Below are 15,498 nucleotides of genomic sequence, written 5' to 3' on the forward strand. Positions count from 1 at the left end.
CTACTGATGTCTGCAGTGCAAAATTAGGCTGAAAGGATAAAAAATATATATATACATAAATATATAAAGTATTATATATAATAATTTTTGTAGTTCTTTAATATACAGGTCGTTAGATGTAGAAATCTACCCGCTCTATATCATCAACAGAGACAAAGTAGTGTGATAAGATGACATTTGTTTGAATTAATTATAATAAATAATTATTGGAGAGAGAGAGAGAGAGAGAGAGAGAGAGAGAGACAGAGATAATTACCTGCGTCTGTGCTGCGTCTCTACTAATGATGAAGCTGTGACTGTTGTAAGTAGCTGTACTGTACATGTATGTTACTATGAATGCACACCTTCCAGCCAATCAAAATCTAGTATTCAGACAGATCATCAAGTCCGCAAGTACATCTGGCAGCGTCCTACAAAATGGGCGGTGCTACGTATGGGGCTCCGCCCATTAAGACTGAATATTGTTGATGTACGAACTCTTAGATTAGATCTTTTCATGTGACAACCCTGAAGAAATGACACTTTGCTACAATGTAAAGTAGTGAGTGTACAGCTTGTGTAACAATGTAAAAAACAATGTAAATAATAATAATAATAATAAAAAATTTTTTTTTTTTAAAAACCCTGACTTTTCCCAGCATAAACTTACACCAGGGCGGGAGGAGGTCTTAAACTTTTTGCAACCAGGGACCCCTTTAATTGAAAATGAACTCCACTGAGTACAGATTTATGAACATAATCCAACTATATAAATAATAGACTAAATGTTTAAATGTGTAAAGAAAATAATATTGAGACGTAGAAAGTTTTATCTCAGAACTTTCCAAAAAGACACTTTGCGTCCAAGATGGCATTACTTATAGAAAATTGCTTATTGCTATAATTTGCAATGACTATAATAATTCTGAAATTAATATAAATAAATAAATAAATGAATATAATTTTATAATGATCAGTTGTTTTGTGACTTGTTTGATCCATTGACCTTTATTCTCTGCCTTGCCTGTTTTGGACTGTTTGCCTGATCATATGACCCTTGTCTGTTTAACATTATGGATTTTTCCATTACCCTTTGGATTTCTTGTTTTTTGATTAAACCTTAACCTGCACCAGAATACTTCACCTCTGTCATGTAATGGAGGCTGAGACAGAAGCAAGTGCAGGTTAGGTAGTTTAATCCAAAAACAACAAATCCAAAGAGGAGGCAGACACAAAACACCACCAGAAGCCAGGAACCCAGCATGATGACTACTGATATAATGTTTGGAAGAATAAGTCTTTTCAGTAAACAGAGCTTATTAATCATTTACACAGCAAATTTACAGAACAAATGGGGTTACTGTCCATTCTGTGCTTTTTTTTGTGTGTGTGTATTATTGATTATGAGTTCCCTTTGTAAAATAAAATATGTAACAAAAACTGGCCCAATTTTCTCAGATTTAAGAACAAAAAACATAATTTTTGAAAGATTTACATAAATAAGCGTTATGCCATTTTCTATTACAAGTTTATTACTTAAAAAATAAACATGACAGCTAAATCTAAACTTTTACCTAAATATAAATGTTCAATCTTAAATGTAAATTGCAAATGTAAACCTTAAATATGAAAATGAATATGAATGTTTAATCCATCCATCCATCTTCTACCACTTACTCCTTTTCAGGGTCACAGTGGAACCTGGAGCCTATCCCAGGAAGCATCGGGCACAAAGGGGGGTTCACCCTGGACAGGGTGAAAGTCCATTGCAGGGCACAATCACTCATGTACTACGGACACTTTAGACATGCCAATCAGCCTACCATGCATGTCTTTGGACTGTGGGAGGAAACCGGAGTAAATCTTAAATAAATCTTAGTGCAAATGTTAAATCTAAATCCTAAATAAATATGAGAGAAGTGATCACTATTCCTATGTACCATATTCATTTCGAAGACTTTAGATTTAAAAAAAAAAATAATAAATAAGCGTTGGCTTTTTTTAAGTATAAAACTTTGGTTAAACAGAACTTTTTTAACAATACCTGAATAAATTATTAACTTGTTTAAAATTTTTGTGCTTTTGCTAGGACACTGCAGGGTAGCTCATGGTTAATGGCCTACTGCTCAGAAGGTCATGAGTTCAAACCCCACCACTTCCAAGCTGACACTGTTGGACCCTTGAGAAAGATCCTCAACTGTCCACGTGTGTAAATGTAACATGGTGGATGTATTATGTCCAGGACTGTATGCACTTTTTTCCTACACACATAATGATTATTACGTATTGTTTCAACGGTAATGCAGTACATACTGTGTTAGTATGTACATAGGACGCAGCCTGTATGTGCATAATGCACGATGTGGAGGGAATGAACCACCCGCGTAAGCGTAATGCGTATTGCGTAATGCGTATTGCGTATTGCGTAATGCGTATTGCGTAATGCGTATTGCGTAATGCATATGCCTCCGCGGAGTGAAATAAATCATGTTCCTAGCCGTAGATTATCCTGTTTATATCCCACAAGTGTTTCTTTTTTGTTTGTTTGTTTTTGTTTTTGTTTTGACAAGTTAAAGCTGCTACTGATGTCTGCAGTGCAAAATTAGGCTGAAAGGATAATATACATAAATATATAAAGTATTGTATATAATAATTTTCGTAGTTCTTTAATATACAGGTCGTTAGATGTAGAAATCTACCCGCTCTATATCATCAACAGAGACAAAGTAGTGCGATAAAATGACATTTGTTTGAATTAATTATAATAAATAATTATTGGAGAGAGAGAGAGAGAGAGAGAGAGAGAATTACCTGCGTCTGTGCTGCGTCTCTACTAATGATGAAGCTGTGACTGTTGTAAGTAGCTGTACTGTACATGTATGTTACTATGAATGCACACCTTCCAGCCAATGAAAATCTAGTATTCAGACAGATCATCAAGTCCGCAAGTACATCTGGCAGCGTCCTACAAAATGGGCGGTGCTACGTACGGGCTCCGCCCATTAAGACTGAATATTGTTGATGTACGAACTCTTATAGTTGTTTGTCTCTGGCTGTTTTTCCCCCCATTATTTTATATATATATATATATATATATATATATATATATATATATATATATATATATATATATATATATATATATATACAGTATCTCATAAAAGTCAGTACACCCCTCACATTTTTGTAAATATTTGATTAGATCTTTTCATGTGACAACCCTGAAGAAATGACACTTTGCTACAATGTAAAGTAGTGAGTGTACAGCTTGTGTAATAATGTAAATTTGCTGTCCCCTCAAAATAACTCAACACATGTGCACATGCTCAGCGTCATATTCAGAGGTTATCTTTGGGAAATAGACGTATGAGTGCTGGCACCAAAGTATGCCAGTATTGACACTTTAGGCCCAATTTGGACATTTTCACTTAGGCGTGTACTCAGTTTTGTTGCCAGTGGTTTAGACATTAATGGCTGTGTGTTTAGTTATTTTGAGGGGACAGCAAATTTACACTGTTACACAAGCTGTACACTCACTACTTACATTGTAGCAAAGTGTCATTTCTCCTGTGAAAAGATCTAATCACATATTTACAAAAATGTGAGGGGTGTACTCACTTTTGTGAGATAGGAAGATATCACTCTGTTATTGCATGCGACTGAATGAGAACTGGAATAGTGTGTATGTGAATGTGCTCCATAAATAAGGAGACAGGTGTGATTGACGAGCTCTGGAAGTTAGTTCTGGAGACAGTGTGGATGGGTAAGCGTGTCTGTGCGTGTTTGTGTGTGTCTGTGTGTGCGTGTGTAGGAGAAAGAGAGATAGAGACGCTGGTGTGAGCGTGTGTGCATGTGCTCCTGTGTCCGTGTGAAATTTGAGTGCAATTGAATGTGTGTGTGTGTAAGTGGACAAGGGATTAAAGTTTGAATGCACTTTAGATAAAAGTGAGAAATGTTCATGGAAGGTTAGAAGGGTGTATTTTCCCCCTTTTTTTCTGAGAGTATGCTATAGTTTGGTCATTCTTCTGGTTGTTGTTGAGGTAATCCAGAAAGGAAGACTGGGGGTCCGTTACACGATGATTTACTAAAGGTGGAAAAGTTTTTCCTTTGTGTTTTTGAAAAGTTCCGCTTACAGATGACGTTGTGAGAACAATCCCTGTTCTGTCTCCAGTTACCTAGAAACTCGACAGTTAGACTTGGAAAATGATGTACATGAAATGTGTATAAAGATTTTTTATTGTGGAGATTGATTTTTCTGTTCTCAACCCCATCTTTTAGCCTTTCTTGTGCTCCAGGTCAGAAATCTGTTACCATACCAGGGCATTTTACACAAGTCAACAAGGGCAGGCTCATCTCTTTATGAGCCATAAAGAAATTTTAAGTATGCAGACATATGCAGTATGCAGTTATGCAGTTCTACTTTTCTCTAGCTGGCTGTCTCAACCTGACTCCCATCCTGTACGGTTTAGGTGTAAGTGTTAGTCCAAAGATTGGAGTGAAATCTGGTTCTCCTGCATCTTCAGGCCAAATGAACTGAAAGCGGCGCAGCAGAGTAACCAAGAAGAGGAAGAGCTCCATGCGAGCCAGACCTTCACCCAGACACACACGAGGCCCTGCACACATGAACAGATACATACATTTAAAATTGCCTCTTTGCCAGATTGAAATGAATTAATCTCTGGTTTGGGTTAACGAGGTTTGAATGAAGTTTGCAGTGTCCTTTCACTCCTGAGCTCTCACCAGCAGAAAAGGGAATAAATGCTTCAGGCTTCTCAAACTGTCCTTGCTCATTCAGGAAGTTTGATGGGTTAAAATCATGAGGAAACTTCCACTGGCCTTCTTCGCTCAACACTGAGGATAGGTTGGGGATGATCATAGTCCCCTGAACACAGAGAAATATATATAAAGAAGAGAGATTAAAATGAGTAGCAGAAACGGTCAAACCAAAGCAATTAAAATCATCACCTTTGGGATGGTGTAGCCCATCAGTTCAGTATCTCTTGTGGTACAGTGGAGCACACTCAGAGGGGCAGTTCTGGCGATGCGCTGACACTCGTGAACCACAGCCTGTGTGTACGGCATGTTGTGTCTGTCCTCAAAAGACGGCTGAGAATTTCCCTCTAGAACCACATCAATCTCCTTTTGGCATCTCTCTATTAACAAAGCATGCACGGTACTATCATTAGATTAACGAAACCTGTCAATCTGGGCAATAAATATCAAAATTCCAGCACTGATTTAATAAGCAGACTTAGAATACAATGCAATGGACAAGTTATTACTCTGGATGTCCGGATGAGCCATGAGGTATAGAATTGATGTAAGGAGTGTGTTGGATGTGGTATCAGTTCCAGCTACATGCAGATTTATAATATACACCAGAAGTTGTTCTTCACTGAAAGTAGATTCATTGTCTTTCTATTAAAAACAATACATAAATAACACATTTTAACATGATTTCTCATCAAGCAAAACAGAAGGGACTTCATTATACAAATACAGACCTTATCAATCTCATCCAGATAGCAGTCGACAAGGTCTCTTGGTTTTCCTGGGACTCTTGTTGTCTTGTGCTTGTTGATCATGTTTGCTGTCAAGATTTTAAGTGTGCTGTAATTATCAAAGGCTTTTTTAAACGGAAGGGGTAAGGACCTCAGTATAGGAAGTGCATAATAGATCTACAAGAAAACAGGAGATTTGGCTGTTGTAATATATGCATTATGTTTTCTTCCCTCCTTATCTAAAGCATCTAAAGCAAAAAAAAAAAAAATCTAAAACAAAAAACAAACAAAAACCCCCCCTGACTTTTCCCAGCATAAACTTACACCAGGGCGGGAGGAGGTCTTAAACTTTTTGCAACCAGGGACCCCTTTAATTGAAAATGAACTCCACTGAGTACAGATTTATGAACATAATCCAACTATATAAATAATAGACTAAATGTTTAAATGTGTAAAGAAAATAATATTGAGACGTAGAAAGTTTTATCTCAGAACCTTCCAAAAATACACTTTGCGTTCAAGATGGCATTACTTATAGAAAATTGCTTATTGCTATAATTTGCAATGACTATAATAACTCAGAAATGAATATATATAAATAAATGAATATAATTTTATAATGATGGGTCTTGATTTCCACAGCTGTAACATGGAATTAAAACTTTCAGTACTGCTTCAAGATTGTAGTTGGAGCCGAAAGCATTTAGCATTAAGTCTTAATCCAAGTAATAAAAAAAGTTGAAGTGACAACTATATACTGTAACGGCACTGGGATCAGGTGTCACCCAGAAGAAGATGGGTTTCCCTTGCCCCTGACGCCTCTGGCTTGCTCAATAGGAATCTAAATCTAAAATCCACTGCATTTCTGCAAAGCTGCTTTGTGACAGTGCCTATTATTAAAAGTGTTATACAAATCAAATAGAATTGAACTTACCATTGCCCAAGGTCCATTAGCGAGCTTTGCGTTTTCAGAATAGAGCCGAACGTACACTTTAAGGGTTTCATCGCCATAGTCATAGCGAGTGCCAAACAAAACCAGGTAGATGATATTTGATGCTGCATCATGGAACAAAGTCTGAGGATACATGGAGCTTCCTACAAATAGAAAAGCTATGTTGACGTGTTTTTACTTGCTTTGTACAACCTAGAAGAAGACATTTATTGGGCAGCTATAATCAACAGGAACATGATTAATAAAGAAACATGTTCATACCAGCATATTTCTCCAATTTTGCAACAAGGTGTTCAATTTCTCCCAGAATCCTGTTCTCCATAGACTGTTTCCCCAAGCCAAAGTTCCTTAAGGTCATGAGAGCAAAGCGCCGATGCTCCTTCCATTGACGACCATAATCAGCCATTATGACTCCTGTTACATTTTACTCATGTCAGTGACACACTTTAGAGTTGCACTAATGGTATATAATTGAAACTTGATACAGTCTGTTGATGTGGGATGTGTAACTGCATGTCACCTTTTCCTTCAGTTACATCCTTAAGCATATTCTGGGGGCGTCCTGAAAAGTCTGCAGATTTGGTCACCAGAGCTTCTCTTATGACTTTTAAACCATTAAGAACAACAGCTGGTTTTGTCCCGATGTACAGACTGTAAATGTTTCCATATTGCTCAGCCAACTAAACATAGAATTTACAACAATTGTTATTCAATACAAAAATAAAATAAACACACACATTGCAAAAGTGTCATTAGGTAAAATGCCTGCTATTCATAAGCTGGCTATACACTGAGAGATTTTTAACCCTTTAAAAATTTTGTCACAGACGTAAACGAATTCCATTGCGACGAAAGATGGCCAACTACAAAGTTCTGGCAGTGTAAAAAAAATCTAATCTCAGAGCGAGAGTGCTGCTATGAATCTCATCTGAAAGCCACAAGTAGGAGGACAGCCACTGACGGACTCTGGTGGGTCACTGCCTCCTCAAGTGCCCCCATGGTTGAACAAACACAGCAAAAGTGCCCCCTAGCGTGCCCCTTTGGTAGATAAATCACGGTAACGTGTCCTCTAGGGTGCCATACAGTGAAGAAAACATGATGCAGTGCTCTAATGGCTGGCCAAGTAGAAAAACGTGAAATGCCCTCTAGGGTGCTTCTTAAGTAAAAAAAACAAACAAACAAAAAAAAAACACACACAGGTTAATGAGCTAAGGGTGCTCCTCAGACAGCATGTGTCTACCTAGGTCAGCACAGGAGGCCCCATAGGCATGGTGCAGCTACAAATAAGGTAGTGGCAATGGTGAAACAACAGAACAAATATCCTTTTTTTCAACTCAAAGGATGGTTTCATTTTTACAAAAATGCTGGGTTAATTTTATTTCATAAATGGGTTACTATTTTCAGGGTTATTTTTACCCATTTGTTAAATGTAAAATATACCACATTATAAACAAAAATATCAACATGCTAGAGCTGCTAAAGTGGAGTTTATATATAGACTTTGAAGTAAATGACTCAAATAGGTCATATATTTAAGACAAAAACGTGAGATTTTGATCAAAGGAGAAGTTTGAAACGACCAAAAAAACTGAGTAACCAACTTATGATCCAGTTGGCATTACAAACAAGTATACCAAAGCTAACAAAGATAGCGGTGCATTTCATGTAAACTGGAATGTTATCGCACATTTTTGCGTTTTTGTGTGTTAGTACATTTAACACATTCTGTGTTTTAAACATTTCCACACAAAGATGTGTTAATAATTGTCATATCACAGCAAACCAGCGACTCCATTTCCCAGGATGCACCACCAACTACAAACATGGCTGACGAGGACTATACTTCCCACACACACGTTCACATTCTCCTGAGTCTCACACACACACACACACAAACACACATGTTCACCTTCTCCTGAGTCTCACACACACACACATTCACCTTCTCCTGAGTCCCACACACACACACACACACACACACACACACACGTTCACCTTCTCTGGCCTGTTTTGGACTGTTTGCCTGATCATATGACCCTTGTCTGTTTAACATTATGGATTTTTACATTACCCTTTGGATTTGTTGTTTTTTGATTAAACCTTAACCTGCACCAGAATACTTCACCTCTGTCATGTAATGGAGGCTGAGACAGAAGCAAGTGCAGGTTAGGTAGTTTAATCCAAAAACAACAAATCCAAAGGGTAACGAGAAGAGTTATTTTTTGGAAACAATTACAAACCATTCATTATACACAAATAATCACATTTATATATATATATATATGATGTTGTACCTTCTCAAAGTCTTTCAGAGGATTTTTTATGTTAAACTGAAACAAGTTCCCGAATATAGGGATGGGTCGTGGTCCAGGGGGGAGGTTCTTGGGCCTCTGGATCCTGATGAAGAGGAAGAGGAGGCAGACACAAAACACCACCAGAAGCCAGGAACCCAGCATGATGACTACTGATATAATGTTTGGAAGAATAAGTCTTTTCAGTAAACAGAGCTTATTAATCATTACACAGCAAATTTACAGAACAAATGGGGTTACTGTCCACTGTTTTTTTTTTTTGTGTATTATTAATTATGAGTTCCTTGTAAAATAAAATATGTAACAAAAACTGGTCCAATTTTCTCAGATTTAACTACAACACTACAAAAAAACATAAATTTAGCAAGATTTACATAAATAAGCATTATGCCATTTTCTATTACAAGTTTATTACTTAAAAAATAAACATCAGAGCTAAATCTAAACTTTTTACCTAAATATAAATGTTCAATCTTAAATGTAAATCTCGAATATAAACCTTAAATATAAAAATAAATATGAATGTTTAATATGAACCCTAAATGTAAATCTTAAATAAAAATCTAAGTGCAAATGTTAAATCTATATCCTAAATCAATCTGAGAGAAGTGATCACCATCCCTATGTACCATATTCATTTTGAAGACTTTAGCTTTTTTTTTTTCTTTTTCTTTTTTTTTTTTAATATATAAAAGCGTTGGCTTTAAAAAAAAATAAAAATTATTAATCCTTGTTTAAACAGGTCTTCTTTAACAATACCTGAATAAATTATTAACTTGTTTAAGATTTTTGTGCTTTTGCTAGGACACTGCAGGGCAGCTCATGGTTAATGGCCTACTGCTCAGAAGGTCATGAGTTCAAACCCCACCACTTCCAAGCTGACACTGTTGGACCCTTGAGAAAGATCCTCAACTGTCCACGTGTGTAAAGGTAACATGGTGGATGTATTATGTCCAGGACTGTATGCACTTTTTTCCTACACACATAATGATTATTACGTATTGTTTCAACGGTAATGCAGTACATACTGTGTTAGTATGTACATAGGACGCAGCCTGTATGTGCATAATGCACGATGTGGAGGGAATGAACCACCCGCGTAAGCGTAATGCGTATTGCGTAATGCGTATTGCGAAATGCGTATTGCGTAATGCGTATTGCGTAATGCATATTGCGTAATGCGTATGCCTCCGCGGAGTGAAAAAAATAATGTTCCTAGCCGTAGATTATCCCGTTTATATCCCACAAGTGTTTTTTTTTTTGTTTGTTTGTTTGTTTGTTTTTGTTTTTTTTGACAAGTTAAAGCTGCTACTGATGTCTGCAGTGCAAAATTAGGCTGAAAGGATAAAAAATATATATATACATAAAGTATTATATAGAATAATTTTCGCAGTTCTTTAATATACAGGTCGTTAGATGTAGAAATCTACCCGCTCTATATCATCAACAGAGACAAAGTAGTGTGATAAGATGACATTTGTTTGAATTAATTATAATAAATAATTATTGGAGAGAGAGAGAGAGAGAGAGAGAGAGAGAGAGAGATAATTACCTGCGTCTGTGCTGCGTCTCTACTAATGATGAAGCTGTGACTGTTGTAAGTAGCTGTACTGTACATGTATGTTACTATGAATGCACACCTTCCAGCCAATCAAAATCTAGTATTCAGACAGATCATCAAGTCCGCAAGTACAACTGGCAGCGTCCTGCAAAATGGGCGGTGCTAAGTAGGGGCTCCGCCCATTAAGACTGAATATTGTTGATGTACGAACTCTTAGATTAGATCTTTTCATGTGACAACCCTGAAGAAATGACACTTTGCTACAATGTAAAGTAGTGAGTGTACAGCTTGTGTAACAATGTAAAAAACAATGTACATAATAATAATAATAAAATTAATTTTTTTTTAAAAAACCCTGACATTTCCCAGCATAAACTTACACCAGGGCGGGAGGAGGTCTTAAACTTTTTGCAACCAGGGACCCCTTTAATTGAAAATGAACTCCACTGCGTACAGATTTATGAACATAATCCAACTATATAAATAATAGACTAAATGTTTAAATGTGTAAAGAAAATAATATTGAGACGTAGAAAGTTTTATCTCAGAACCTTCCAAAAATACACTTTGCGTCCAAGATGGCATTACTTATAGAAAATTGCTTATTGCTATGATTTGCAATGACTATGTTGTCTCAAATTTAGCCTATTACCCAAAAACATTTAAAACTCAACTTAGAAGCCAATACTCACATCTACCTCTGAGCCCAGTTGGAGATAGAAAAAATACACCAGCCGTGAGTGAGAAGAAGCAAGGGTCCAGCTTTATTGTTCCATTCCACCACACGAGATCCACACGAGAATTCTCAAAAGTGATCCCCAATACCCTGAGCTTAAGCTCCAGTATTTATACTGTATTTACACACTAGATAACCCATATGTTTCAAGAAGACTATGATCTCACTACCAATAGGGTTAAAAAAGAGCTCATTTACCTTACTCTTATGTTCCAGAAAAGGCCTATTTCACTTACACATAGAATTGAAACCAGGGGTTTTAATTTACACATAAAATCAGAACCCAGGCATTTCTAATAACCCAGAAAATAAAAACCCAGAGTTTTGAATTACACAGAGAATCAGAAACCAGGATTTTCAATTACCTAGGGAAATAAAATGACGTAGACAAGACGACTAAACAACCGGGAGGGACCTTGGTCTTATCGTTATATCGAGGGGGGTGGGGGTGTGGGGGCAGTTTGACCCAGCCACCCTTATAACTGGCTCTCTTCATGGTTCTCTAAAAATTAAGGCTTTCCTTGCGAGACGAGAATCTTCACCATCTGAATCATGATCAAGTTATATTTTTCTATTTTTCCTGTATTTCTCGTTTATGATTTATTTTCATATTTGCACTATATTTCTTATTTTATATATATTTATACTACTTGAAAAGCGGTTTACTGTACTTCCAACTTCTTAATATCATTACAGTTCTACTGTCCTGCATAACCTACTATTCTGTTTTTTATAGCGTTTCTCTATTACTATAAGATATTATTAAAGTTATTCATGTGTGTGTATGAGGAAGAGAGAGTGTGTGTGTATGTATGTTGTGTCTACTTGCCGCCCTTGACTGTACGAGCGTGTGTGTGTGTGTGTGTGTTTTTAGCACTCCTCAGCTCGTACACTTCTTTTTGACTTTTTTGACTATTACTGCTGTTAAATTGCTCGTAATTCCAATCTGTCAATGTCCGCCTAATACCGCTTCTATGTGTCTAGGTGCCCGTTTTTCCTTCTTCTCCCTTTTGCTGGATGCTAGGTCTCCCTTATGTTTATTTTATGACATTTTTTATCCACAACAACTATAATAACTCAGAAATGAATATATATAAATAAATAAATATAATTTTATAATGATGGGTCTTGATTTCCACAGCTGTAACATGGAATTAAAACTTTCAGTACTGCTTCAAGATTGTAGTTGGAGCCGAAAGCATTTAGCATTAAGTCTTAATCCAAGTAATAAAAAAATGTTGAAGTGACAACTATATACTGTAACGGCACTGGGATCAGGTGTCACCCAGAAGAAGATGGGTTTCCCTTGCCCCTGACGCCTCTGGCTTGCTCAATAGGAATCTAAATCTAAAATCCACTGCATTTCTGCAAAGCTGCTTTGTGACAGTGCCTATTATTAAAAGTGTTATACAAATCAAATAGAATTGAACTTACCATTGCCCAAGGTCCATTAGCGAGCTTTGCGTTTTCAGAATAGAGCCGAACGTACACTTTAAGGGTTTCATCGCCATAGTCATAGCGAGTGCCAAACAAAACCAGGTAGATGATATTTGATGCTGCATCATGGAACAAAGTCTGAGGATACATGGAGCTTCCTACAAATAGAAAAGCTATGTTGACGTGTTTTTACTTGCTTTGTACAACCTAGAAGAAGACATTTATTGGGCAGCTATAATCAACAGGAACATGATTAATAAAGAAACATGTTCATACCAGCATATTTCTCCAATTTTGCAACAAGGTATACTTCCCACACACACGTTCACATTCTCCTGAGTCTCACACACACACACAAACACACATGTTCACCTTCTCCTGAGTCTCACACACACACACGTTCACCTTCTCCTGAGTCTCTCTCTCTCTCACACACACACACACACACGTTCACCTTCTCCTGAGTCTCTCTCTCTCACACACACACACACACACACACGTTCACCTTCTCCTGAGTCTCTCTCTCTCTCACACACACACACACACACGTTCACCTTCTCCTGAGTCCCCCACACACACACGTTCACCTTCTCTGGCCTGTTTTGGACTGTTTGCCTGATCATATAACCCTTGTCTGTTTAACATTATGGATTTTTACATTACCCTTTGGATTTGTTGTTTTTTGATTAAACCTTCACCTGCACCAGAATACTTCACCTCTGTCATGTAATGGAGGCTGAGACAGAAGCAAGTGCAGGTTAGGTAGTTTAATCCAAAAACAACAAATCCAAAGGGTAACGAGAAGAGTTATTTTTTGGAAACAATTACAAACCATTCATTATACACAAATAATCACATTTTTATATACATATATATATATATATATATATATATATATATATATATATATATATATATATATATATATATATATATATATATATATAATGTTGTACCTTCTCAAAGTCTTTCAGAGGATTTTTTATGTTAAACTGAAACAAGTTCCCGAATATAGGGATGGGTCGTGGTCCAGGGGGGAAGTTCTTGGGCCTCTGGATCCTGATGAAGAGGAAGAGGAGGCAGACACAAAACACCACCAGAAGCCAGGAACCCAGCATGATGACTACTGATATAATGTTTGGAAGAATAAGTCTTTTCAGTAAACAGAGCTTATTAATCATTACACAGCAAATTTACAGAACAAATGGGGTTACTGTCCACTGTTTTTTTTGTGTATTATTGATTATGAGTTCCTTGTAAAATAAAATATGTAACAAAAACTGGTCCAATTTTCTCAGATTTAACTACAACACTACAAAAAAAACATAAATTTAGCAAGATTTACATAAATAAGCGTTATGCCATTTTCTATTACAAGTTTATTACTTAAAAAATAAACATCAGAGCTAAATCTAAACTTTTTATCTAAATATAAATGTTCAATCTTAAATGTAAATCTCAGATATAAACCTTAAATATAAATATGAATGTTTAATATGAACCCTAAATGTAAATCTTAAATAAAAATCTAAGTGCAAATGTTAAATCTATATCCTAAATAAATCTGAGAGAAGTGATCTCCCTCCCTATGTACCATATTCATTTTGAAGACTTTAGCTTTTTTTTCTTTTTCTTTTTCTTTTTTTTTTAATATATAAAAGTGTTGGCTTTAAAAATATATATATATATATATATATATATATATAAATCCTTGTTTAAACAGGTCTTCTTTAACAATACCTGAATAAATTATTAACTTGTTTAAAATTTTTGTGCTTTTGCTAGGATACTGCAGGGTAGCTCATGGTTAATGGCCTACTGCTCAGAAGGTCATGAGTTCAAACCCCACCACTTCCAAGCGGACACTGTTGGACCCTTGAGAAAGATCCTCAACTGTCCACGTGTGTAAAGGTAACATGGTGGATGTATTATGTCCAGGACTGTATGCACTTTTTTCCTACACACATAATGATTATTACGTATTGTTTCAACGGTAATGCAGTACATACTGTGTTAGTATGTACATAGGACGCAGCCTGTATGTGCATAATGCACGATGTGGAGGGAATGAACCACCCGCGTAAGCGTAATGCGTATTGCGTAATGCGTATTGCGAAATGCGTATTGCGTAATGCGTATGCCTCCGCGGAGTGAAATAAATCATGTTCCTAGCCGTAGATTATCCCGTTTATATCCCACAAGTGTTTCTTTTTTGTTTGTTTGTTTTTGTTTTTTTTGACAAGTTAAAGCTGCTACTGATGTCTGCAGTGCAAAATTAGGCTGAAAGCATAATATATATATATATATACATAAATATATAAAGTATTATATATAATAATTTTAGATGTAGAAATCTACCCGCTCTATATCATCAACAGAGACAAAGTAGTGTGATAAGATGACATTTGTTTGAATTAATTATAATAAATAATTATTGGAGAGAGAGAGAGAGAGAGAGAGAGAGAGAGAGAGAGAGAGAGAGAGAGAGAGAGAGATAATTACCTGCGTCTGTGCTGCGTCTCTACTAATGATGAAGCTGTGACTGTTGTAAGTAGCTGTACTGTACATGTATGTTACTATGAATGCACACCTTCCAGCCAATCAAAATCTAGTATTCAGACAGATCATCAAGTCCGCAAGTACATCTGGCAGCGTCCTACAAAATGGGCGGTGCTACGTACGGGCTCCGCCCATTAAGACCGAATATTGTTGATGTACGAACTCTTATAGTTGTTTGTCTCTGGCTGTTTTTCCCCCCATTATTTTATATATATATATATATATATATATATATATATATATATATATATATATATATATATATATATATATATATATATGTGTGTGTGTGTGTGTGTGTATGTATGTATATATATATATATATATATGTATATATATATATATATATATATATATATATATATATATATATATATATATATATACAGTATCTCACAAAAGTCAGTACACCCCTCACATTTTTGTAAATATTTGATTAGATCTTTTTATGTGACAACCCT

General features: G+C 36.1%; 1 protein-coding gene across 2 annotated transcripts; it reads right to left on the bottom strand.

Moving 5' to 3' along the window:
- Positions 1–4,197: 4,197 nt before the first annotated feature.
- On the bottom strand, positions 4,198–15,115 carry LOC108261667 (cytochrome P450 2F2). Of its 2 annotated transcripts, XM_053682055.1 has the most exons (12): positions 14,981–15,115; positions 13,435–13,604; positions 12,476–12,636; positions 8,727–8,829; positions 6,953–7,112; positions 6,694–6,846; positions 6,415–6,575; positions 5,484–5,657; positions 5,262–5,397; positions 4,945–5,132; positions 4,720–4,861; positions 4,198–4,592 (listed from the first exon to the last, which is right to left on the bottom strand). In XM_053682055.1, the coding sequence occupies exons 2-12, from the start codon at positions 13,594–13,596 to the stop codon at positions 4,396–4,398; spliced, it is 1,737 nt and encodes a 578-aa protein (XP_053538030.1). In that variant the 5' UTR covers positions 13,597–13,604; positions 14,981–15,115; the 3' UTR covers positions 4,198–4,395. The 2 variants fall into 2 exon arrangements, with proteins under 2 accessions (XP_053538030.1, XP_053538031.1); XM_053682056.1 differs by lacking the exons at positions 12,476–12,636; positions 13,435–13,604; positions 14,981–15,115 and having other exon boundaries at positions 8,727–8,991.
- Positions 15,116–15,498: the final 383 nt, after the last annotated feature.

This window comes from Ictalurus punctatus, chromosome 8 (genome assembly GCF_001660625.3).
Source record: "Ictalurus punctatus breed USDA103 chromosome 8, Coco_2.0, whole genome shotgun sequence".
In the NCBI taxonomy this organism is placed as follows: domain Eukaryota; kingdom Metazoa; phylum Chordata; class Actinopteri; order Siluriformes; family Ictaluridae; genus Ictalurus; species Ictalurus punctatus.

Coding starts and splice junctions, on each gene's coding strand:
- LOC108261667 (XM_053682055.1), bottom strand. CDS start 13,596: ATGCTGGGTTCCTGGCTTCTGGTGGTGTTTTGTGTCTGCCTCCTCTTC. Junction 5,658..6,414: donor CTAATGGACCTTGGGCAATG/GTAAGTTCAATT, acceptor GTTTTCTTGTAG/ATCTATTATGCACTTCCTAT. Junction 5,398..5,483: donor ATCTGGATGAGATTGATAAG/GTCTGTATTTGT, acceptor TGTTTTTAATAG/AAAGACAATGAATCTACTTT.